The sequence below is a fragment of the Gaeumannomyces tritici genome, assembly GCF_000145635.1.
Source record: "Gaeumannomyces tritici R3-111a-1 unplaced genomic scaffold supercont2.3, whole genome shotgun sequence".
In the NCBI taxonomy this organism is placed as follows: domain Eukaryota; kingdom Fungi; phylum Ascomycota; class Sordariomycetes; order Magnaporthales; family Magnaporthaceae; genus Gaeumannomyces; species Gaeumannomyces tritici.
In genome coordinates this window covers 4,027,065-4,050,705 of record NW_008804547.1, presented here as the reverse complement: position 1 = coordinate 4,050,705, position 23,641 = coordinate 4,027,065, and the positions used below count along the sequence as shown (strand labels likewise).

Genomic DNA, 23,641 nt, shown 5'->3' with positions numbered 1-23,641 from the left:
ACGAACCGTTTCCTCAGTCTCTCTCCTTGACCATCTCTTGATATCTCTTGCACGCCTTGTGGCTCTGACAGAGCTTTTGGACGGACTTAATTTGCTTATGGATGGTTGGATGGCGGGAACAGGGCAGGGGGTTTCGGGCCAGGGGTGGGAATGGCGCTTTTCGGGGATTTTTGTTTTGTCGGCCACTTACTTTTTTGCCCAGCAAACAAAGGCCCAAGGGTTTAATTTTGGCTTGGAAGTCCACGCGGACACGGGAACGGGCGCTGGTGGTGAGACGAGGTTTTAGCGAGCGAGCGAGCTCGTCTGGTCATATTTTCTCTGCCGGTCTCAACAGCAGTTCGACATGATAATGCCCATTTATGAATTCTACACTACTTTATACACAAAGGCCCATCCCAAAAAGCGTATTCGATTTGTGCTGACCAAGACGAGAAGATAGCTGGGGCTGTCAAGGGTCCCAAGTCGAGTCGTTACAGTTTCCCTCTTTGATCCGGACGGACACTGCGCTGGTAGGTTATTATGAACAAAAGTGGAAATAAAAGGCGTACCAGGGACGAGGTAATACGGACGCATAGGTGCCGTGACGCCAGTAACTCTAAAGCTAAACCATGGCTGGTTTGTCCTCTCGTCGCTGCCCGTCATTCTTCCCGGGTCGTGACTACCTGACCACGTGTGCCAGCAAATCCGAATGCCCCCCTCCCCCGTCCCTGCCGCCACTGTCATCATCATCGCGAGGTTCCGAAGAACCGGTGGGTAAGCCTGCCGACTGGGTAAACGGGGGGCTGCTGCTTAGGACACACACACACACACGTGTCAGCGAACTTTTTTTTCTTCCTCCTTTATTTTATGCTAGGCATACTAAGATCTTCTGTTTGCCTCGAGGATTAGCGAATATGAGAGAGCGGGTAACAGTCAGCAGTCCAGGCCGTTTCGTTTCGTTTAGCTGCCCACCTGCCCCCAACTCCGCGTTCTCTCATTCTCTGGGGCCGGCACCGATCGATCCAGGATCGCCGTTCGGATCCGCTCCATGCGACCCCTCCGATTTCCGGAGTGGCTTGCTTGCGTTGGTATCTTCTTTGCTTTTTCTTTTCCTTTCTTTTTTTTTTCTCTCTCCCTCTCTCTCTTTTGCTTCTTTCCCTTTCGGCTCGTGGTGAGTGCAGCCACGCATCTTGATGCATGCTTAGCTCTGCCGCACGTAGCAAAAAGGGATGGCTGGAATCAGAGGCGCCAGCTCGGAAGGAGGATAGAGCGGGCGAGGAGGGGGAGGGTGGTGCCAACTCGTGCCCAACGCCGTGCATGGTGATTCTCCCCTGTCTCCTTTTTTTCCCTTTTCTTTTTGAAATGAAGCGGCACGTGTGAGAGGCGGCCATGTGGTCGAGAGAGGAGGAACGAATCGCCATTCTGGGCGTTTTGATGGCCGATTTCCATCACCCTGGATATTTTTCTTCTTCGGCTTGGCCAAGGCTTGATTCCCCACGAAAACTCTCAAAGCCGGCACAGCGCTCGCACTACTGGGGTATAGCAAAGGGATGAAAGACGGTGTGCTTGTGACAGATTGAGGGGCGCGCCCGTGCTTTGCTCTCGATGGCCTAAGTGAGTTGGGACCAAGACCAGACAGGTTTCTGACAGCAGACAGAAAACAGCCACCATCCTTTGTGGCGATGGGGGCGCCAAGTCCTCGTTCCACCATTGGGTCCTTTACGTCTATCCCTCGCTTGTTGACTGCTGCCCTTTTCAGGGTAGATTCACCCGTTTTGGGGAGGGCGATGTGTCGGCGCCGTGACTAGAACCAAGCCACCGGCCAGCTCGCGCTTAGACTCCAAGGCGCCCCCAGACCCAGACCTGGGAACCAAGCTCCGGCTGGTGTCCGCGAAACAGTCTCGGCGCCATGGCGCAAACCAAACTCTGAAGGGTTGAGAGGGACTGGTTGACAACGAAAAAAAAAAACACTGGTGGGTGCATCGCGCTGAGTAGGACCACGGGGCCGCCCCGGAACAGAAATCATGTACATGTCACGTTTTGTTTCCAGAAGGGCAAGGAGTGAGCGGTGGGGAGTCATGTGCGAGCAGGTCGACAAGGGAATCGCCTCTCGTCCCAGCAGCCTTACCGTCTAGCTGTTCCAGGAAGAGCCTTGCAACACCGTATTTTCCGAGAGGGGACCCCAGAGAAAGTCGCCCGGGCACAGTATACCACCGCGTGGTATTTTTATTTTATTTTTCCTTCTCGTAATGAACGCCAGTGCAAACTCCGGCTCCCTCGCTTCCCCCACGCCCCAGGGGCCTACTATCTCCCCCACCAGACTACCGCTAGCGGCACAGCCGATGATGCTACTTGTCAGGCAAGCGAGAGCCTGAACTTTCGGTATAACAGACTGTTCCTGCGTCCCTGGTTCATCAGCCTCCGTTTAGGCCTTGCTCCATCCTCCATCTGCCATCAAAACCACCTGACCACCTGCGTTTCTGCCCATGGGGCCACGGCCGCAACTATCATAGTGATGAGCGCCCGTTGCGTACAGCTACTCTATGCCGCCCGCACACGTTTGGAATTCAAGTCAAGGAGGTCGGTATCGCGAGCCTCGCTACTGCTGCTGCTGGAGGTTCCCGGAGCCGCCACGCACGCGATAACGCCAAGGGCGACTTGGACGCCGAGTTCGTCGAGATGTCAAAATACAGAGTTGGTCTCTGTATTCCGTCTGCATGCTCTTCATCCTGCTGCGCATGTACGTCCGATTGCTCTCCGCGTCCCCGCTTCGATACCGACGGCTGCCCTGCCGATGGAGGAACGGACGGCCTGCTGCTGGCCGAGATGAGATGGGGCTGGCCTCGCACCATCTACTTATACTGCAAATTCAACCGCTGACAAGACCAAAAGATTTACAAAGCTGAGGAGGATAGGCGTACTGGAGAAGGACGACTATTTTATGATTCTGGCAGTAGCAAGTCTCCATCTTCGCAAACTGCCGGCCCTTCAGCGGGTACTGGGCCATGCCGCCGCCCAACGCGCAGTGCGCGACGCTGCAGCGCTATTCTGTGGTGCAGGCCTGCTTCAACATCTCGAGCGACCTGCTGATGCTCTGGGTGCCCATCCCGCTCATCCTCAAGGCCATGCTGCTGTCCATCTTTTCCTTCGGCGGCTTCGTGATCGTGGCCGCCGTGCTTACAAAGGTCTTTAACTTGTCCAACGTCTGGGACCCGCAGCATATGCTTTGGTACATGCGCGAGGCCTCGGTCGCCATCTACGTCGCCAACATCCCCGTCCTGTGGCCCGTTCTGCGCGACTGGTGCCCCTGCCTGCGCCGTCTATTCGGTGCCAGCTCCGGCGGAGGCGGTGGCGGGAGCAGGCGGTCGGGCCACCACGGGAGCCGGGGGCGCGCGCGTCGGCGAGTCCACGCTCTACCGCCGCAAGCTCGGCATCTTCTCCTCATGGAGCGGCAGCGGCGGCACGACAGCCGTTTCGCGGACGGCGCCGGGCGGCGCCGGCGAGTCGAGGCGCGGCTTCCGTAGCTGGCCTAGGACGGGCTGTCACAGCGTCATGGAGCACGGCATGGAGATGGGCCTGAAGGACGTCGGCGGAGGGGGAGGAGCAGCAGGAGGCGGGTCGCGCGGCCGCGGCGGGAGCTCGAGCATGGAGCGCATACTGGCACCGCTCCCGCCCGCGTGCCTGGCGCCGCCGCTGTCGCCTGCCGAGGTGCTAGCTTTTGCGGGCCTGAACAGGTCCGAGGTGCGCGCGCTCGAGACCAAGGACAGGACGCTGGCGGAATTTCCGGGCGGCGGCTTCTGCGCCAGCGCGATACACGTCCAGCGCACGGTCGAGGTTACGGCCGAGGACAGGGACCAGGACGCGGCCCTGGACGGCCGGCGCGGCGGCGCCGACATCTACAACTGGGAGCAGAACGGAGCTTCGAACCACCGCGTGGGCGTATACGCTGGCAGGTAGCATTGGCTTGTTAATGGTTCCTCTTGGCTTTTTGCTCTAGATTCCCCTGTACAAACAGCACCAGCCCCGTATATACCCCTTCTGTCACTGCGGCGCTTTAGTTTGCGGGCTTCTCTGACGGTGAGAAGATACAAGTTTTCAATGAGACGCCTGGAAAAAGATTCCGGGTTCCAAGTACACCACACCACCCTGGCAACCAAGCAGGAGAACAAAGAGACAAAGAGTGGCATCGGGGGTATCATTGAAACACGAGGCAACGGACTTCTAGAAAGTCCCTTCATGGTCACGTCGCTATCTCTTCAGTGTCCACGGCAACACAAAGAAAGAGGGGGTATAACACAAAAATCTGCAAAGCAGGAACAAAATCACAGCCACCTCCACTGCCCGACAACCCTCCCGTCCCCCTCCCGCGCCAGCCTCTGGAACGCGGACGGCGACAGGTCCAAGTCGGTAGGCTTGCACCCCTCACACCTGTCGACCACGGCCACGTCCACCGACACGTCGCCGCGCTCGACCCGGATCCGCCTGCCACATATGGGGTTGTTGTTGGGGTTGCCGTCGCCCTCGTTCGCGGCCGCATCGAAGACGCTCCGGGCCACGGCGACGATCATGTCTCCGTCGCCGTGCGAGCCGCCGCACGCACCTAGGCCCGGGTCGTAGAAGGTCAGCTCGCCCTCGTGCGTCCGGCCGCCGTCGTCGCCGCCCGGGAGCGGTAGGTCCTCCCGGTCGCCCTTGTTTCGCGACGACAGGCCGGCAGCGAGGCCGATGACGAGGGCCAGGAGGAGCAGGAGGAGGGCGGCGGCCGCGGCGAGGAATACGCGCCGTCGCATGCCTAGGTACCTGCGGTTGGGCGGCATCATCGAGTCCAGGCGGGCCCGGGGGCTCGAGCGCGCTGCCCCAACCCCCGCGGCCGCCGCCTCTGCCTTATCGCTGTTTGCTGGCTCCTGCTCCGTCTGCCCCGCTACTACTGGCGCCCCATCGCGGGCAAGGGGCGGCTGGTGCTGCTGCTGGGCCTCCTTGGTGAGTGGGGTCTGCTGGGCGAGGTCGTCGTCGCTCGTGCTCGGGGCGGCAGGGGTTGGGATAGCGGCCGGCGTGGTAGCGCCAGTGAGGGGTTTTCGCTGAAACGAGGACGGGCGTCGTGGTGGCGGCGGCGGTGGCGCGGGTGCGACGGCCTCCGGATCCTCTGGTGCGACGCCGCCGCCGATGGGGAAGAGACGGCTCAGGCGGCTCCTGCGCTTGGGCTGCTGGACCCGCGACTCCCACTCTAGCTCGTAGGTTGGCTCTGGTGCCTGGGGAGGCGTAGGGCGGGGTTGGTCGGCCATTCTGTTCCCTGGCTTGCGGTCGCGAGTCTTGGCAAAGTTATCGTAGTGCAACCAGAAGGCGCTTGTGGTTGATTTTCGTGGCTGGCCAATCGCAACTCTGAGATTGACGATGTGCTGTTGGAGCTACCGGCTAGATCATCGCGAGCGGCCCGTGGGAGCTGGTCTGGGGAGGGGATGCCCTAGATTTGTACTTGCATCTCGGGGACGAGCCATTGGAGGGAGCCCATCTTGTGGCAGCACCTGGTGTGACGATGGGTTGAAGCAGGTTCATTGGTGACAACACCAGAGCAGCAAGTGCCTTTGCGTCATCATTGATGATCTGCCCGCCCAAACCTGACTCGCTCCCAGGGTCCTGGCCAGGGACACAGATGACGCTAGCCGTTTTGGGACGCTCCCCCTGACATTGAATGCGGGGGCTGCACGTGCTCGAGCTCGGCGGCGCGCACCTATTTTGTGAATGCTCAAGCACTTGCCGACTTCAATCTTCTGTTTCGGCGCGCCTGAAAGGAGACCATTGTTCTCAGCCGTTGTGCATGATAAGGCCGAACTCCATTTCCATCGAGCTGCCGGCGCCTAAGCCCTGATAGGCGGCCGATCCCTTCAGGCTTCCTCCAGCCGGAGCAACGCTAATTTAACACAATCCATTAGCCCCTACAGTGCACAATTTTGCCCATATTACCGTCGATGCACGCCAGCGAGGTAGCCCATAAATCACTGTTACTTGTCGCGTGGCTACGGTAATCGCTCTGTAGGGGGCAACTGGAACTACATGACGTGGGTACACGAAAAGTCGCCGCTTGATCCGTTGCAAAACGTCTCTCCTCAGCTGATAAGCTTGCCTGTAAACCCCGGTAGAATGACCTGGTCTTTTTTCATGTACCCCTTGCTCTGCTGCCATTTCTGCTTGAGGGTCGTGAATTCAGTTGATCGGTTGGCGAATTTGGTCAGCTATATTGTCCCGTCACGGTGCGGGCGTGGTGGGAAGCGGAGTATGCCCCTTCATGGCGCCGACTTACCACCCATGGTGGGTACATGATGCCCGCCGGCTTCAAACTCGTTTTCCGTGAAGCCCTCCCTCTTCAGGACGGGCGAGTCGATAGTGTTGAGCACCAGATCGTTCTGCGGCCGGGCAAAGTACAGCAGGCCCAGGCGGTCGACGTGGCGCTGGTCCTTGGGCGGGAGCGCGACCCTGTGCACCGTCGACTTGATGTACCCGCCCGTCAGGAAGCTGAGGGCGTCGCACGTGTTGACCGTCAGGCTACCGTCCAGCGGCTTGGCCCACCTCCACTCGCCCGTCGCGTGGTCCTTGATCTGCAGCGCCGCCACCGGCTGCCGTAACAGCAGCGTGATGGTGCCCAGGTCCGTGTGCCCGTCGGCCCAGTGGCCCGAGCCGAGCCGCTCGACCTCGGCAGGTGAGTACCGGCCGTACTTCATGTAGCGCAGGTGGGACTCGTCGTGCACGTCCCAGCGGTGCAGGCGCGTCAGGAAGTCGGGCGGCAGCTCGAGCGCCAGCGCGATCAGGTGGTTGAGCGGGTCGAGGACCTTGTCGTGCAGGTCCTTGGAGAACGACTCGATCTCGGTCTGGTTGTCCTTCAGGGGCTTGGGCAGCGCCTGCGTGATTCGGCCGTCGTTTGCTGCTCACTGTGTGTTAGTGTGATCCATGACAGAAGCAGGCCTGAGGGGTGGGGGTTGTTGAGGCGGCAGTAACGCACTCGCCATGTTCCAGACCTCGACCTTGTCAGGCTGGCCGTTCCCCATGATGCGACGGCCCGCCGGACGGTAGCCATTGTAAACGCCATTCTCAAGATCAGGAACGTATTTGAGTTTCTCCTCTAGGGGCAGGTCATAAAACTCTTGACCAAAGGCGAACTGGCGGTCGACAGCCTCTTGTGAGATGCCGTAGTTGATTACGTAAAAGAAGCCCTTTGTCCTGACGGCATCAATCAGGGTCTTGGCCAACTCTGCATTGCCGTTGGGAGTTCCATATTTGGATAGGTCGACGGTAGGTACTTCATAAGGGAGAACTGTTGGTAAGTACATCTTAAATATACGTTCATCAGAGCTGGAGGAGGAGGCATACGATCGGCCCAGTCGAGGTTCTCCTGTGTTTCTGGTACATGAGTGTACTGGTATGATTTGGGTGCTGCCGACGGCATGATGTGGGAGAACGTTGGGTGTGTGTGGCGCGACTGATTGTGGTGATTTATTGGCTCGGATGTAGCTACCTTGGTGCCTAGGACAAGGTCGAAGTTGGTAGACTGTGGACGGTGAGGTATGCTCCGGGGGGACGATATGTAGTAGGCAACTGGGCGCGGCGGACAACACCTTTATCTGGCAGCTCCGCATCCGAGTCTCCATGACTTCATATTCCCATTTTCGCTGATTACACATTTCATACGCCATACAAAGTCCGATTCCGCAGGTGGCTGCGTCTGGCCTTGAACTGAGAGATATCCCGGGATTAACTCGGGTCGTGCATCTGCCCCCATTTTGTTCCTGTCTCCTCACGTCTCAGACAAGCTATCGAGAACCACGAGGCCGAACAAGCCAATCACTTGGTCCTCTCCAATTGCCGTCCTCCTCCTGATCCCTGAACAAACTGGTGTGTTTTTCGAATAACATGACAACGCCCGCGCCTCGGCCTCTACCCCGCAATAAAGTCTCCTGCGGGTCGTGGTTGATCGCGTCAAATCTGAAGGACGGAGCGCTGGCGCAATGGGTTCCCCCGATGGCATCATGTCTTCAGCACGACATTGAACCCCCACACGTCCCCAACCCCAGTTTTTGACCACATCGTATTCGTCAGCACAACCATTTACCCCCTTTCCTTCAAAATCTGCCCGCCGGATGTGCTCCCTTCTCTGCCAAACTGTTCTGGCTTCCGGAGGAGACAATATCTTCACCATGTCAGCTAAGGGTTGCGGTGGGCCATGCGGGCCTCACATCACGTTCAGCACCCAATGGACTCGGCCGAGCAACACTCCGGCCCCCTGATCTCCCAGCACGCAACTGGCCGCATCTCCACTCCTTCATCCAGTTGGGTGCTCCAATATCACATTCGCCATCGGTGCCAATGTTTGCGTCGTCTGGGGAGATAAGACTTTTTGGGGTGGTAGCCTGGCCGTTCGGCGGAGAACTTGCAGACTTGGCCATGTTCATGGACCGGGAATAACATCCGTCTTCGGCGGATTCTGGCCTCGAGCGGAAGATAACTGAGCCCGCGGAGCATTTTCTAGGCCATAGAGACGAGGAAAAGCTGCTGGGTCATAGCGCCCTGTCTTCCGGAAAGAGACTACGCTATGATTCTCGACCTCCAAGACGACGCTCCGTGGAGGATATACGTTCTGGGTCCAGGCGTCATAAAAGGCCTTTACCCAGTAGTGCCCTTTTCTAAGCTTGCCTCCTGCTACACAGCAGCATTTCATCCTGTGGCAGCAGAGTCGGTTTACACCCAGACAAGCCGGTATCATTTGCTAGTATACCACTGAACTCGCCAAAGATGGGTGTTTTGGCAGCGGTCAAGCGCAACAAGGTGGGCGCCGTCATAATATCGGTATTTGATTGGTACCGTATGTTTCCCCTTCCTTCCGGCACGCAAAGTCCTTAATGGTGGCGACCTTGATACAATCGGCTGACCATAGAGTGCCGCCGTTTCAGCCTCGGAATACTCGGTCGTCGAGAGAAGGCTGCTGAGAAAGCTTGATCTCGCCATTCTGATCTTTGGGTCGCTGAGCTGTAAGTTCGCTCCAGCCTCGGCGGTCTCATCTTAGCTACGGGAGCTGATAGCCATTAATCCGACCTGCCTTGCAGTTTTCTGCCGAGTAAGTTCTCGCGGTTTTTACAGCCCAACGCTGCCCTCTCCACTTCAACACTCGTCCAGCTCAAGTGCTTACAGGCTTTGCCCATCAGTTTTTGGGACAGCAAAACATTACCAATGCCTACGTCTCGGGCATGCGAGAAGATCTGAAGGCGTTTGGAAATGAGCTCAACTACTATAAAATGGCCTGTAAGTCGACCGCTCCTTTACTTGGTCCCGGCCCTGCCTGAAATCAGCTGACTGACGTTCTATTACGATGGCAAAGACAATACGGCCTACGTACTCGGGCAGATTCCGTTGATGACCCTTCAGACGAAAGGAAAACTGTGAGATACATCACCCCCTTATCGCACCGGGACCTTTCGATGCCGCAGTAGTGTCTAACCCCACACACCTTAGTGCCATCTGGCTTCTCCCAGCTCTCCAGATTTCATGGGCCATTATCGGGTTCTGCCAGTCCACAGTCACGCAAAACTGGCATCTTTACATTCTCCGGGCCCTGACCGGCTTCCTGGAGGCCTCCTCGTTCGGCGGGACGCACCTGATCTGTAGGTTCAATCAACCTCTCCTGACCTTTCTCTGTGACCCTGATCCCCTAGCTGACGCCAAGGGGTGCCTCGTACGCACAGTGGGAAGCTGGTACAAGAACGATGAGGTCTTCAAGCGTGCTGGAGTCTGGTTCATGGGTAACTCGCTCGGATCCATGTTCTCAGGCTATTTGCAAGCTGCGGCCTATAAAAACCTGAATGGCGTTATGGGTCGTGCCGGATGGCGCTGGCTCTTTGTCATCCGTAAGTATTTCCTTTTCCTCCATCCCCACAGATTGGGGGTTCAGGGCACAGCTGCAGGCGCGCCTTTTACGAACCCAATTAACCCATTACAGACGGCATCATCACCCTCCCGATCTCCTTCCTGGGCTTTGTCGTCTGGCCGGGCCTTCCCATCTCGCGACGGCGCTGGTGGATGACGGAGGAGGAGCACGCTCTCGCTGTCAAGCGCATCCCCGTGGTCGAGAAGGACGGGATCACGTGGAAGACGTTCAGATACACCCTGAGCCGGCCAATGTGGTGGATTTGCGTGCCGACCTACGTCTGTCTGACCCTGAGCAACTACTGGACCACCTACATGGCACTGTGGCTCAAGTCGGCGCGCTACCCCGTCGAGATGGTCAACGTCCTGCCGACCTTCGTCGACCTGATCCGTGCTATCAGCTCGTGGCTGGGCACCACGCTCGCGGGGACACTGAGCCTGAGGGGGCTTTGGACGTTTCAGTTTGTATGTGACAGCGCCTATCCGGATTCGCCGTCATGGTTTGTGTGTAGAACGGCTTCACTAATGCTCCCGGATGTCTTACAGGCGGCCATGTTTTTTGCGTGCCTAACCCTCGCGATATGGAATGTACCCGACGGTCTCAAGTTTGTTGCCTTCTATTTTGGAGGCTTCTCGGGCATGGCCTCGCCAATTCTGGTTCGTCCTCCCCACTCCACTTACTCCCTAACCCTCCACACCATACAAAAACGCTAACCTTGCTCCGCGGTTTTACAGTACACATGGGTCAACTTTACCCTCAAGGAGAACTTTGGCGAGCGCGGCCTCATCATCTCGTCCATGATGACCATGGGCTTCTCAACCTCGATCTGGGTGCCACTCCTTATCTTCCCAGCTGTCGAAGCGCCAGAGTGGAAGAGGGGCTACCCTGCCTCGACCGTTTTCCAGTTCTTGATGTGGAGCACCCTGATGTTCGGGATCTGGTATATGGCGCGCTGGAAGACCAGGCAGGCGGACCCGGAGGTTCCCGAGCAGGAGCAGGTAAAAGGGGAGTCGAATGCAGAGGATGGTGACGGCGCAGCGTCGACGGCAGAAACTACCCTGGCTGGGGCCGGAACCAAGGGGCTCAGTGACGGCTTCGACGCAGGCTTTGGCACACCCGCGGCCACTGGAGCTATGCGGAACAGGCTATCCACGAACAAGGGCAGCGACGGCAGCAACAAGGATGTCAGCAGCAGTGGCGCTGGTAGCGTCAAGACTCTGGACCATACGCCTCGACAGTAGAGGTGCGAGGTGTCGAGCCAGGGGCATTGAATCCGGGGCCGAGGGGAGGGCCCTGGGCTAATCTATCAGGGCATCTGTTGACCGACTTCCCAATGTCCCAGGCGACTTGGCTATCGGGATATTGACTTGGTAACCCTCACCACCACCCACATATATCGGACACTCGCGCGGTATACCGCATTGAAGCGGCACAAAGCTTCTGGCGGGTGCTCTTCGTTGCGTGGGCTGTGCAATGTGTGAAGGGGGTTTTATTGTGGCTAGGTACGTACCTAGGGGGGTGAGATGTCAGTGGTCGGAAGCGACTGCGGCTCAAGGCTGTGCAATGCGCGGTCCGCACTGAGATGCCCAGGCATGTATCTGCCTCACAAGGCATCTCTGCAGAACCCCTCAGCCATATGCGTGCGGTGGGCTCCTCGGGCTCACCCCCACATCAATCACGGCAGCCCAGTCTGTGATCAAAATCGATGTGTTTGGAGCCCTTTCACAACACCACAGTCTTGGTCTCTCTCCATTTTTCGACTGGGCTGCGGTCTCCCCAAGAAGAAAAACAATAGCACAACCCAGGCCAACTACACAACAAAATACCCGAACGAGCTATTATGGAAAACAAGGCTCCTTCTGGGATCCAAGTCAATTCGCCATACCTGCCCCTTCAAGGCGAGCGCGTCATTCGCCTGGCCACCATCAGCCCCGGCTCCTGGCTGGACGATGTGAGATGCGAATTGACGAACTGGCCGCTCGACCCCTCTCACCGGCCCGCGTACCAAACCCTCTCCTATGTCTGGGGCTCCGCTCGCGTCACGGAGAAGATATTCCTCAACGGCATCCCCTGGCAGGTCACTGTGAACCTGTCTTGCGCTTTGCGCTACCTGCGACACAGCACCCATCCTGCTATCTTTTGGATTGATGCCTTGGTGAGTGATGCGCATCACGATTTGGGGAAGAATGGCCAGCATTAGAAACGAGAACTCTCCGGGTTAACACTACCACCTCCACATTGCCCAGTGTATCAATCAACAGGATGTCAAAGAGCGCAGTGCTCAGGTCCCCCTGATCAGGGACATCTATTCTCAAGCCAGCGGACTTACTATCTTCCTCGGCAATGGAATTTCCCACAGGACTCCCCGCGCATTCCACAAGACTCATACTCCTTCCGCCGCCAGGCATGACTTCTCCAGCAGCAGCGGGGCGGGAGGCGATCCCGGCGATCGACAAGTGGTTACGGACTTTTGGAACTCGTGGAGGACACGACAGCAAAGAAGCAACCATCAGTCCAACTCGGCCCTCTCCGTCTTCTGCCTTCTTTGGTCTCTGGCCTACGACACATCCACAACACCAACATGGCCATTCCCAGAGCTCCTCGACGCAGAGAGGGAGCGCGACGTGCGTGGTCTCTTTGAGGCTGTTCGGCTAATGCTCCTCAGCCCGTGGTGGAGCCGCGTTTGGGTCGTTCAAGAGGTCGCCGTCGCCCGCGAGCCAGTGACGATCCGCTTGGGCGATGTATCGGCTCCATGGGACTTAATCGCAAGAGCTGCGAAGCACCCGTGCCTGCTACCCGAGTCCAAGTCCCAGTCATCAGGAGCAACAGCGGGGCAGCAGGAGGGACAACTGCCGCCCGAGTACGCCAAAGTCTTGCAGCATTTTGCGCGTGCCATCGTCAATATTGAGACCCTGCGAGCCCGTTGGCTTGACGGCGGCGGATACCCGATGCTGTCACTGCTACAAGAGTTCGGCTCTCGAGACGCGACTGATGAACGCGACAAGGTGTATGCCTTGATGGGGCTTGCTGGGACAGACAACCCTGTTGCCATATCCGCAGACTACGCCATGAGTGTAAAGGATGTTTACAAGCAGACAGCGGTATCCCTCCTCGACAGTACCCATGCCCTCGCCTTTCTGGCCGGAAATCAGACTCGGAAGAATAGGCGCGATCTTCCAAGCTGGGTTCCTGACTGGGGGGCTATCATTGAACCGGGAGACCGCGCGCGGGCCGCTGTGATAGACCTATACCAGGCGAATCACCAATGGGCACATGTACAAGCCACTGTCGCCAATAATTACTTGGCCTCCGGCTTGCGCCATAAGCCATATTTAGATCTCGAGCACGTCTGTTCGATCGGTTCCGATTACCTCGAGATGCAGTCGCTGTTCACCGGCGGTGTGGTGAGGAAAGTCGGTGAAAGGCTGATCACCTGGGACAGCGGCAGTGAAAATCACGCGTTGCAGGTGGTCTACAGCTGGTACATGGGCTTGGACATGATTGATATGGATTTTCAAGGGATGCTTTCCTACATGGCCAACACACTTGTTGGGGGGCTGCGGGCTGTGAAGACCAAGAGCGATGAATCTGTGAGGTTTATCAGGCTTGGGAGCCAAGCAGACTGGGAGCAAGAGCAAGTCGACCTCATGCACTGGTTCGCAACACACCTTGCGCCCGCTGTGGACAAGGTAATGGAAGGGACTCCATATCACCAGTCCTTATCCGCCCGGCTACACTCGTCAAACTTCTCTAGAAAGCCTCCGAGCGCGGCGTACAACCCTCAGTACTTCAACATGGCGATGAAGCTCGCCACCGAGGGTCGAGCCTTTTTTATAGCCACAAGCGGCTTTATGGGGCTGGGGCCGTCGTCGGTATTGCTGGGAGACGAGGTTCACATACTGAGGTCTGGTCAGACGCACATGATCCTTCGCCAGACGCTCCATGACTCCCATACCGCGTTCAAGGTGATCGGCGACTGCTACCTGTACCCAGAGAGCCCGAAAACTTCCAAGGACACATGGAAATCGTGCTGGTCCCTCTATTCGAGGGACATTCTGCCAGTGCCAGACTTTAAACACCGGCCCTTGGGCTTGCATGCCCGGAATTTGAAACCCAGGAGGGGGTGGGTTCGGCTGGCATGACAGAGGTTGGACTACGAGTGTTTCGATACTACGGGAGTACATGGCGTCAGTGAGGAATTACGGCCCGCATAAGGATTTCCCGCGATGATGCATATTGCTCAATTGTTCCACAATCGCCAAGATGCGCGCACTTGAGCTTTGTGAGATTACATACATATATGAAAATCAGGATAGGCCACGTATGTGGCTTGCGAGGTGATCCTGACCGCTTCGTCCAAATCTGGGAGCATTTTCCACGTGCGCGGCAGGCCTGGGGGGTCTACCTCTGGCGGTGGCAGTGCCGCTTGCCGAATCAGAGTTGGCTGAACACGTTGGAGCCGACGGGCGCGAGGCCTTGATCCAGCATCTGCGGTCTCGGCCTTCGTCAACTCAGAATCCCGGGCCCTGTCTCTATCCCTGTTTTGTTCCCGTCCGAAACCTTTCTGCGGATGTGCAGGAGGCGACACGTTCCGACGAAGAAGGCGACCAGAACATTTCACACCAGGTGAGGCAGAGGCGTGGCGGTAGGGGTGAGGGGCACGAGTCGAAGGAAGCTTTTTCCAGGATTTCGGGGCCTGGCCAGCACCGACGTTGCGTTTGGCCGAATGAAGCAGTCAAGCCGAGCGAGGGCAAATGGAGGGCATCAACCGGCTGCCGGATCAGCAATCGACAGGAGATCCAATGCCAAGCAAACACGGCAAAGCCCAAAAGGCTGGGAGGAGGATGGGCATCATTGTTGCCATGGGGGCTGAGGCAGCGTTGGTTTTGCGGCGGGTTAACACTCATCCAAGCACTGCGGGCTGTTGCGTTGGGCCTTTGGGATAACGACGTCATTTCGCCCTTGGCACGCAGGCGATGGGTGAGATGGTGAGCCAGGGGAAGGGGGGTGGATCTAGTCGGCGGCACAAGCCACCCCCATGTGCGATGAGGTCACTCCGAACTCTGCCCGTCAGGTTCCGCGGAGATTCGCAAGGGAAAATCAGGTCTTTGAGGACCAAAAGCTCTACAGTTTTGAGAGAGCCCGAGGAAGCCGTCAAACTAGCGGTTAGCATGACGACTCAACAGTGGGTTTCTGCAGGGGAGGATTTGAATTGATCGCCCGCTGTGAGCCGAAATCTGATGATTGGAGTCGCTGTGAGGGGTTGTGCGGGGGAGCGGAGGGGCAGGCTGCTCGGAAACCACGGGTTAGGCCTGCCTCGGACGGGCAAATCTATCTGCGCCAGCCTTTGCGGCTCCGGCGGTCGGAGCCAACTTGGCTCCTAGTCGGCAGTCTGGCAGAAGGGAGAAAAAAAATGTGAGCAAGTCCAAGGCTCCAGACTCGGGCGAGCGTTCAACCAAGAGTCGCGGCCCATATGCAGTCGCCCCAAAGTGGCAAAATTACTGCTGTACTGTAACCTTGAACTTGTCAGTGTCGAAACGACACAGCTTAGTCGCTGTCGAGCTCCTTGATGTGCAAGGAACGGTGTCTTGGACCATGGTAGTTGTCAAAAAAGCAAGTGGCAACTTTGTGGCAAGATGAATCGCGTCGACACACACGTCTTGCGCTGGTGGCTCTCATCGCGGGCCAAGGTCACCGAAGCCAACAGTGGCTAGCGCTCGTATGTAAAGCCCGTGAAGGGAGACGTACGGGAGAAGCGCGGCTGTGTGTTTTTGCCCTCGTTGACCTTGCATGCCTAGTGATTCTTATTCTTAGCCGGCAGGCAGATGGTGATAATCCGGCAATAGACGAGGGATAATCAAATCCGTGCCCTTTGACCAAAAGCTGGCAACACAAAGACTGCACAGACACCAAAAGCCATGCCAAGCAGGATGTTGCTACACTATTCGTGCGCAGTAGGCGACAGACAGCTCTCGATGTCCTCACCAAAAAGAAAAAGCTCTGGACCATCGGCGAGTCCGGGGCAAGTCCAGGAGCGTGGCCCAGTCCAGCCCTACGAGGCTTTGCTCATGCCATTCATGTGAAAACCCTTGACCTCCCGACGGGCATTTCAATGCTAAAATGTGGGCACAACCACACGCCCCTCCCCCCGCCGTCAGCCCGCCGCACGCGAGCTGATGCTGGTGCGGGGGACAAAGGGATAATAAGCCAGCAACCACCAACCGCACGAGTCCGACTGCAACCCACGGGATGAGCGCGACGCCGCCCATTCTGCCGAGACACCCGAGAATCCCTCGCAGGAGCTCCGCTACTTTCCAGACCCGTGTCTTTTCAGTCGAGGTTGGGGCCGTCGTCGGCACAGGTCGGGCCCGATGTGGGCAGGTCACGCACCTCCCTCGGGTCGGGTAACCGCGGACTGGATGTGATGATGTGAGGTCGGCTGCCGATTAACTTGGCCAAGTAGAAAGAAGCACGCACACACGCACGGTCAAGCCCTAGAGTCCAGCACCCGAAGTGGTTCCAAGACATTCAAGCGCGGGATGGCGTCACGAGAGCATCGATGGCGATCTGCGTGGGGAGTCATCTGTCTCCCGTCGACCTCATTAACATCGGTAGGGGCCCCAAAAGCAGGGCGGGTGCATGGCTTCTAGTGCCGTCCGTCTCGTCGCTGTCGGCCGTCTGACCAGCGCCATCTCGCGCTGAGTGAGCGGATCATCAAGCATGCCCGCTACTTCTCCCTAAGCCTCACTAGCTAGGGCTGAGTCTGGCCCGCTTCGCCGTCTGGTCGAGATGTTAAGGGATTAAATGGGCTAAAAGCGTCCAAATAGCCGTGATAGCCAGCCATCCCTCGAGCTCTCCCCGCACTGATGGCACTGTGTAATGGCTTAGATGCATCAAAGTATCCCCAAAATTTGCCCGTCCAAAGCTCCAAGCGGCGAATGTTGTACAAGCTCACAGCTGCAACGTTCCTCCTGCACAATCACAGACTGTTGATCCAGATAGGATATTTTACGTAGACACCGCCCGCCTATGGGCGTCGCGGGACCGCTCCAGGTCTCTCATCTGCGGGGAAGGGAGCGCACGATTGGTGTGGAGAGACTGTCAGCTGCCTGGCGTGGCGCATTCTTGCCGAGGCCAGCACAAGTCTGGCCGCAAAGCAGCAGCCGCCCAACGCGCGAGACAGAAAGAAAACAGGAAGCCGGGGTTGGTCGGAGCGAGGGATCAGGGATTAGAAGGACGAGGTGGCTGGGTTCTTAGATTGATGGCATGCGATGGAGGGACCAATATGGGCTGCTGACGCTTCCTTTTGTTTCCCCTCCCCAAATCATCAGATATATCCCACCCTCCCGCGACGAGGTTGATGGAGGTCAGCCTTACCTGCAGCGGGAACCATTAATACAGACACGAGCAGGCTCGAATGGACGGGTAAACGAGGCCAAATACGGCCCAAGTTGGTAAATCGCTCCATGGGGTGCCAGCTCGGCAAAAGATCTGGCCTCGCTCGGTAAGGCAGCCAAAAGCAGCATGTGGCATCCATTGGGCAACGGTGGACACCTACCCAGCCCAGGGACGCTCGCAGAAATGGCGGCCTCAAGGTGCCACGGCCAGCTGGGATTGGACCTGGGCTGCGGCGATACATGAAAAAAAGCCCAAGCCGCGCTGAGGTGTCAACACACTCAGCCCCGAGCGAGCCGCACGCCTGGGCTGCGACGTACGATAGGTCGCCTCCTTCTCTCGCCCGGCTGCAGCGGCCTCTCCATGCCAGCGCAGCCGGTAGGTCGCCGCACCCCATGTTGTCCCGCAGAAAAGCAAAGCACGCGCAGTCGCAGTGTGACGGCGCCTCTGCGTTGTTGTTGTTGTCAACCGCTGGCTGGCCTGAACCACTCCCCCGGCAGAAGAGCCTGATTAGGTACCGCCTAGCCGGGTTGTCTTCCCATTCAGTGGCTGCAGACGGGGCCCCTCCGGGGAAGCTGAACGGCCCAACAAGACGTGATGCTTCCATGAGCCTCCTCCTCCTCTCCTCCACCACCACACCACGTCAGCCCGCGCCGCGCCAGTCAATCCCCCCTCCTCCCCCCCTCCACGGGCCTTCCCATACTTTCGTGTGCTTGTGTGTGCGCGTGTGCAGCGCTTTTGCGCCGACGCAGCTGTAGATGCGCCCAACGCGCGCAGTCATGTTTCCCAGCTGGGACGGCATGCATCCGATAGCTCGAAGAGGGGACTACGCAGGGGGGGGATGTTCGCTTCCTTGGCCTGCAACGGAAGCATTCCTAGATGACCACGACAGCCGCCTGCGGGCAGCTGTGGGGTGGGCGAGGCGGGGGTGGAGGGGTAGGTTTACAGAGCAGGCAGGTCTGGAAATGTTTTCATTGTGATCCCGGCCTTCATTCTTTAATTCTCTTCTACTATGCCCTATTCTTGGCTTTGTTTGCCCTCAATGTCGGGCTACCAAACCCTGCAGGATGGACGGAGCTGAAAGCATTGACACTAACCCCGGACTGTACCCTTCTCTGATGGACACCTGTGCTCTGCCGTCCTTGAAATATACAGCCAAGACTATGCAATACGGCATGAATGTTAGCCCTGTCAACCCCGCCGGCGCTCCCATGGCACCCCGACGGGACTCAAATACTCCATTAGGCCTCATGGTACGATTTCGGCGTCAACAGGCAGGGGATGTGCCTTTGCGCTACCACTGGCTACTACTCCAAGGGACTTGTCACCATCATTGACGGACCCCCCACCGCGACAATCCCGCCGCCACCCCGGGCTGAGGAGCTTGGCCTGCAGATCCCGCCCGCAGTAAGCCCCCCGGCTTTAGCCCCTCCCAAGAGGGGCAAAAGGACAAAAGGGCAAAAGGGCCGCAGGTCCGCCTGCACCTCTCCCGCTGTTTGCGTCGACCCAGCTGATTGGGAGGCTTTCGGGGGACCGTCGGACAGCTGGGCAATCGGGAGGCCAAATGAATGAGAGGAAGAAGAAAGGATGCCACAACAAACCTAGGTGAGCATGCCACGTTGTCCGCTCGCCCCTCCTCCCGAGTCACGCTAGCCAAGGAGAAGGGGCCCGTCGCTGGTCCCCGGTCGGATTCGGGGTGCTTGCTGTAAAAAGGGCAGTTGCCTTGCAAGAGAGCACGACATCACACGTCAGGGGAGTGGCGGCATCCGCGTAGATCAATCCTGGCTCGACCTTTGTCTGCCACCCAGGCCGTAGCAAACAGATTGAACGCCCCCGACGAGGAGCCTAGCACCTGGGAGCCACAGCTGGTTTGCCGCCAAGCCCCGCCAGCCCCGTCAGACATCGTCATCATTGACACTGTCCACGTACTCGTCGACGTTTTGCGTTTTTTTTACACCGCACTTTTTCTTTTTTTTTCTTTTTTGCCCGCGTACAACAAAACAAACGAACCGAAAACCTGTTACTGTACAGGGAGGCAAGGGTGAGGAACACAAGTGGCGGGATGCAAACCTTGCCGCCCAAGGCGTCAGTTTGTCGCCATGATTATGCTCGAGTTACACGAACTAGCAATTGCCAGTCGGCAGGCAACTTTGAACACGCACAGAACACCCTACACCCTGCACACAGTATAGTACAGCACCAGACTGCCTGCCGCATTTGCCATTTACCATTTACTCCGAATTGTCGGGGCGGGGACTGGCGGGTCTCGTCTCGGGTCCCACCGGGTCAAGGCCTTGACCCTCCATCTCGCCCAAGAGAGGGGGATCACTGCTGGACGGCCCGAGGTGAGGCCGCCTCCTCGTTGGCCGCCGCGGCTGGCGGCTTCTGGTTGTTGCCTGCCTGCCTGCTGCTGTTGCTGCTCGCTCTGATGTGATGCTGGTGCTGATGTGATCTAATAAAGTCCACAAGCCGCCCCCTCGAATGCCATGCATGTGTGCGCGGGCTTGTATACATAAAGCAGCCATCCGGACCAGATCGCGAACTATCAGACGCCTACCGATCCGCACCTCCAAGCCCAGATCTCCAGGTACGTGCCCCCCGTCTGCAGCCAGCGTCGTCCGTGTTGCGCCGCCAGCTCCAGATTGGATTTTCTGTTCCGCCTCCATCCCTCCCAACCCACGCCCGTCAGTCAGTCAGTCTCGCCGCGTCGTTTTGTCGTTGTCTGAGAGCGCTCCTGTTTGCGACTCGTGCGCCCGTGTTTCACGCGCGAGACGCACACGGGTGGTGGTGTGTGTGTGTGTGTGGGCGTGTGTGGGTGCCCGTGTCTGTGGATGTGGTCGTGTGCGTGCGTGAGTGCGTGCGCATGTGTGTATGCCAATTCCGACCTCTTGTGGCCGTGCTGGCCTCCAGGTCCGGCCCCGTGTCATTTTCTGTCCGTCCCGGGTGTCGCTATAGGCCTAGAATACAAGTTTATTCGTCGGCCGTCCACCCTCTTTTTTGGATTTGTGTGCTTGAGGAAGCTGACGCGCTGTGAGCAATAGTCAGTCAGCCGCTCTTTGCAGGCCGAGACCAATACAAATATCAAGGATAGAAAAGACCTCCAAAAAGACCTCCGAAAAGACCTCCCAGCTGTGCCCGACCCGACGCGCCAAGCAGCCAGGACGATAAAATCAGGGAACCCTCCGCCGCCATCACACGAATCGAGACAAAACATCGATCCTCTTGTCATTCCAGGCCGGACCATCGTCGATTGTCGGACCTTGGTAGCCACTTACACAGTAGCGCAGACAGCGACATCCTCCGCCACCTCCATTCGTCCTCTGTTTGGAATTCTCTGTTTGGCATAACAATCGCGCCGAGCTTCCTGTTCCGTCCATCCGCGGACGCATCCCTCCCATCCACCAGCCGGCACGTTGAACAAGACACCACCCAGCCAGGACCCGGCTGGGCCGAGACCACAGGGGAGACCACAGGGCAGAGGAGAGGGGGTCGGTTTATCAAAAACAAAGGCCCAACCTAAACATCAAAACCCCGCACCGAACGTGGAAAGGAAGCGTGGAGCGAGCGGGAAGAGCAAAAAACAGGACGTGCACACCCCCCTGTCTGACACGTACCCTTCCCAGCGGGCGCAGGCCCGACCGACACCACCTGGGCCGGCACACACACCACACACACCACACACCTCAGCACTTAAGGAGAGGGAAAAATTGCAGGTCCACAGCAGCCACCAGCCGCCCAACCTTGCAGCTGCCCCCGATCGGTTCCGATCTTACCCCAACACACCTCCCATCCACCGCCATCACACACCCTCCTCCGCTTTCCTTTTTTTCTCACCCTCCGTCAACGACTCAACATTCCGCCGACTCTGAGCTACGTACCTGCCCGGTGTACCCTCCCATTGCGCTTCCCGGCACACCCCCCCATCCCGCGAGTCTCCCTTCCAGCTTAGATCTATAAGGCCAGGCCATGAGCGCCCCCAGCCCGAGACCCAAACTCTCGAGTTCATCTTCCGGCCTTCACCATCACCACAGTCACCACCTCACACGAGACGGCTCTGATAGACACCATCACCAACACTCCCACCACACCGCCTACAGCCACAGGCACTCGTGCAAGACCCAAAGCCCTTACCGCCACGGGCTCCCACAACAGAAGACGCAACAGCATTCCTATCGCCGCTGTTCGACACTCAACAAAATGACGGGCTCGTCGAGCAATCAGGCCGGCTCGGCCGTCTCCTCGTCCAGCAGCTCCGCCGCCGCGAGCGCATCGGGCATGATGCAGTACTACTACGACACCGACGCCAGCTACGGCTTCATGCAGCAGGAGCCCGCATGGCTCATGGCCACGCCCATAGACGACGACGACCTCACCTTCGGCGGCAAGTCGCTCAGCACCTGGTACGAGGAGGACCGTCGGCGCTTCAGCCTCGGCGACGAGAGCTCCAGGACGATGGAGAGCGACGAGGAGGAGGAGTCCAGGGGTCGTCAGAGGGTACGCGCGTGCGCCCCTTTTTTTTTTCTTTTTTTGCACCCCACGGCATCTTACAGGTCACAGTGCATGCAGCAGCCAGCTAACACCGCCTCTTTCTGCTCCGCAGGTTCGTGCCCACTACGACGCCCCGTCCACCTCTCACCGACATCACAAGTCGCATGGCAGCAAGGGCGATGCGGTGAAGCACTAGGAGTTCTCACCCCTCGCTCGCCACACGCCTGCGCGGCGTCCCCGATGTTGCCACCGCCGCCGTCCCGCCTCAACCAATGGAGCCATCGCCTCCTTGGGTTCGCATCACGACTGGGGAACCACGCCCCCGGGCGAACCGAAACCCGCGTCGCTGGTTGACGGCAGGCTGCCTCAAGGGCAGTGACTATGGCGCCCACGACGACGCCTACTTCCCCACGCGGCTCTCGGAGCTGTTGGCGGCGCTGCAGTGAGACGTGGAGAAAGGACCGCGCACCCTCTTCCCTAGACTGCGTGCACACTCTCTCACACACATACACACACACACCCCCTGCTCCAAGAGTGGCTCTTCCGCCTCGGCCAGAACAACAAGGCCGGCCGCAGCGCTGACGGCGCGCCGTCTGAGCATTGCGGCCACGGGCGCCGACATATCATGGCGTTCGGACTGGTCGTGCGGCATCATGCAAACGCACGGCCAGCAGTCGCACAAACTGGCAGCTAGACTACCAACGACGCGGCTTCCAAGTTGGAGAAGCCCGGCGCACTCCTGCTTCGAAGCTCGGCCCGACACCCCATTTGAATCGCTTCCATTTCGATATTTCCTACAGTCTACGCGGAGCAACAAACATCATACGCCACAAGATACCCCCCCGATACCCCAACCATCTATCATATTGCTTTTATATCAGCAAAGATTCTTCAGCGACGACGCATGACATATTTCCTTCGCTCTATTCCCCCATGTTATGACGCTCGTGCTTGTTTCCCATCACATGGTGTATCATGGACCGGCGTTTTACACAACCCCCCGACATTCTCAGTCAGGCGGGGCCTTCTTGCTTTCTGATTCATCTGCATGATACCATGGCTTGCATACTGCCACATTTTTCTTGGTGCTCTTTTGTTATCAATATTATGGGCTTCAAAGACGGTGTCTCTCACTTGGGTCTCTTGTCTTCCGAACTTTGGGTCTGGTGCATACGAGGTACCTGGTTGGTTCAGCATTTTTGCATGCTTGGGGCGTTTGACACACGCATTTCTGTACCTTCTGGATCAGGTGGAATAGACCTTGTTTTTTTTTGTCACTTTTGTCATTTCCCACGAGACGTCGAGCTCAAACCCCTCACTCACGGGTAGCAGGTCGGCCATGCTCGATGCGGTTCGCTCTCTAGCACTACAGGATTGTATAGACACCTCGGATGAGGATGGATAATTTCACACCTTGCCAACCATCACATCTTCTCCCCACCACCAGTTCCTATGTCACTTTTTGCACGTGGGAGGGCTCTAACGACTCGAGCTCTCAAGCCCAACCCGGCAGCTCCTTATCTAGCGTCCGGGCCGTTGGATCACAGGGTCTGCGACGGTCCTACCTAAAATCAGACTGCTGGTTGGCTAGACAGCCACGATGCCCGGAAAAAAAACCGGACTGCAAATGTTTTTCCCCACCCAAACTCCACCTCTCCCAACACAATTGCACCAGCGCCAAAACCGAACAATATGCCCGCGCACCATTTTACACCGAAAAGAATACGCGTTCAAGGGATTTGTAATTATTTTGATGCAAAAAGCACTACTTATAGCCACAATAACGTTGTTTGCTTTGCTAAATCATAGATGCAGAGGGCAAAATGACTGCAAACTAAATGGGCTCCTTTTTTTTGTGGTAGTGGGGAATAT

At 57.8% G+C, this 23,641-nt stretch overlaps 9 protein-coding genes across 9 annotated transcripts; 5 read left to right on the top strand and 4 right to left on the bottom strand.

The window, feature by feature from the left end:
• Window positions 1-13: 13 nt before the first annotated feature.
• Window positions 14-828, bottom strand: GGTG_06459 (hypothetical protein; the record flags this gene model as incomplete). The annotated part of the gene is made up of 3 exons (XM_009224276.1): window positions 549-828; window positions 191-303; window positions 14-73 (listed from the first exon to the last, which is right to left on the bottom strand). The coding sequence occupies exons 1-3, from the start codon at window positions 727-729 to the stop codon at window positions 14-16; spliced, it is 354 nt and encodes a 117-aa protein (XP_009222540.1). The 5' UTR covers window positions 730-828.
• A 1,493-nt stretch (window positions 829-2,321) lies between these two features.
• Window positions 2,322-3,936, top strand: GGTG_06458 (hypothetical protein; the record flags this gene model as incomplete). The annotated part of the gene is made up of 4 exons (XM_009224275.1): window positions 2,322-2,333; window positions 2,398-2,673; window positions 2,937-3,306; window positions 3,362-3,936. The coding sequence occupies 4 exons, from the start codon at window positions 2,322-2,324 to the stop codon at window positions 3,934-3,936; spliced, it is 1,233 nt and encodes a 410-aa protein (XP_009222539.1).
• A 365-nt stretch (window positions 3,937-4,301) lies between these two features.
• Window positions 4,302-5,258, bottom strand: GGTG_06457 (hypothetical protein; the record flags this gene model as incomplete). Its single annotated transcript, XM_009224274.1, is given in 3 exon segments — window positions 4,302-4,579; window positions 4,707-4,768; window positions 4,777-5,258. Coding segments are annotated over 3 exon segments (822 nt in total).
• Window positions 5,259-6,080: 822 nt separating this feature from the next.
• Window positions 6,081-7,531, bottom strand: GGTG_06456 (hypothetical protein; the record flags this gene model as incomplete). The annotated part of the gene is made up of 4 exons (XM_009224273.1): window positions 7,339-7,531; window positions 6,971-7,267; window positions 6,291-6,892; window positions 6,081-6,206 (listed from the first exon to the last, which is right to left on the bottom strand). Exons 1-4 carry the CDS (start codon window positions 7,412-7,414, stop codon window positions 6,081-6,083), a joined length of 1,101 nt encoding a protein of 366 aa, XP_009222537.1. The 5' UTR covers window positions 7,415-7,531.
• Window positions 7,532-8,581: 1,050 nt separating this feature from the next.
• GGTG_06455 (pantothenate transporter liz) lies at window positions 8,582-11,127 on the top strand (the record flags this gene model as incomplete). The annotated part of the gene is made up of 10 exons (XM_009224272.1): window positions 8,582-8,827; window positions 8,916-8,993; window positions 9,069-9,079; window positions 9,168-9,264; window positions 9,341-9,401; window positions 9,475-9,623; window positions 9,705-9,866; window positions 9,959-10,350; window positions 10,432-10,542; window positions 10,621-11,127. The coding sequence occupies exons 1-10, from the start codon at window positions 8,758-8,760 to the stop codon at window positions 11,125-11,127; spliced, it is 1,638 nt and encodes a 545-aa protein (XP_009222536.1). The 5' UTR covers window positions 8,582-8,757.
• Window positions 11,128-11,532: 405 nt separating this feature from the next.
• Window positions 11,533-14,417, top strand: GGTG_06454 (hypothetical protein). The gene is made up of 2 exons (XM_009224271.1): window positions 11,533-12,041; window positions 12,133-14,417. The coding sequence occupies exons 1-2, from the start codon at window positions 11,727-11,729 to the stop codon at window positions 14,026-14,028; spliced, it is 2,211 nt and encodes a 736-aa protein (XP_009222535.1). The 5' UTR covers window positions 11,533-11,726; the 3' UTR covers window positions 14,029-14,417.
• A 3,931-nt stretch (window positions 14,418-18,348) lies between these two features.
• GGTG_06453 (hypothetical protein) lies at window positions 18,349-19,384 on the top strand (the record flags this gene model as incomplete). The annotated part of the gene is made up of 4 exons (XM_009224270.1): window positions 18,349-18,534; window positions 18,599-18,688; window positions 19,090-19,200; window positions 19,313-19,384. 4 exons carry the CDS (start codon window positions 18,349-18,351, stop codon window positions 19,382-19,384), a joined length of 459 nt encoding a protein of 152 aa, XP_009222534.1.
• A 222-nt stretch (window positions 19,385-19,606) lies between these two features.
• GGTG_06452 (hypothetical protein) lies at window positions 19,607-20,594 on the bottom strand (the record flags this gene model as incomplete). The annotated part of the gene is made up of 4 exons (XM_009224269.1): window positions 19,607-19,706; window positions 19,849-19,949; window positions 20,271-20,301; window positions 20,557-20,594. 4 exons carry the CDS (start codon window positions 20,592-20,594, stop codon window positions 19,607-19,609), a joined length of 270 nt encoding a protein of 89 aa, XP_009222533.1.
• An 884-nt stretch (window positions 20,595-21,478) lies between these two features.
• GGTG_06451 (hypothetical protein) lies at window positions 21,479-22,215 on the top strand (the record flags this gene model as incomplete). Its single annotated transcript, XM_009224268.1, has 3 exons — window positions 21,479-21,775; window positions 21,882-21,904; window positions 21,966-22,215. The coding sequence occupies 3 exons, from the start codon at window positions 21,479-21,481 to the stop codon at window positions 22,213-22,215; spliced, it is 570 nt and encodes a 189-aa protein (XP_009222532.1).
• Window positions 22,216-23,641: the final 1,426 nt, after the last annotated feature.

Excerpts from the sequence above, each read along its gene's own strand:
- GGTG_06454 (XM_009224271.1), top strand. The coding sequence starts at position 11,727 with ATGGAAAACAAGGCTCCTTCTGGGATCCAAGTCAATTCGCCATACCTG. Across the intron at positions 12,042-12,132 it reads TCTTTTGGATTGATGCCTTG|TGTATCAATCAACAGGATGT; the intron begins GTGAGTGATGCG and ends CACATTGCCCAG.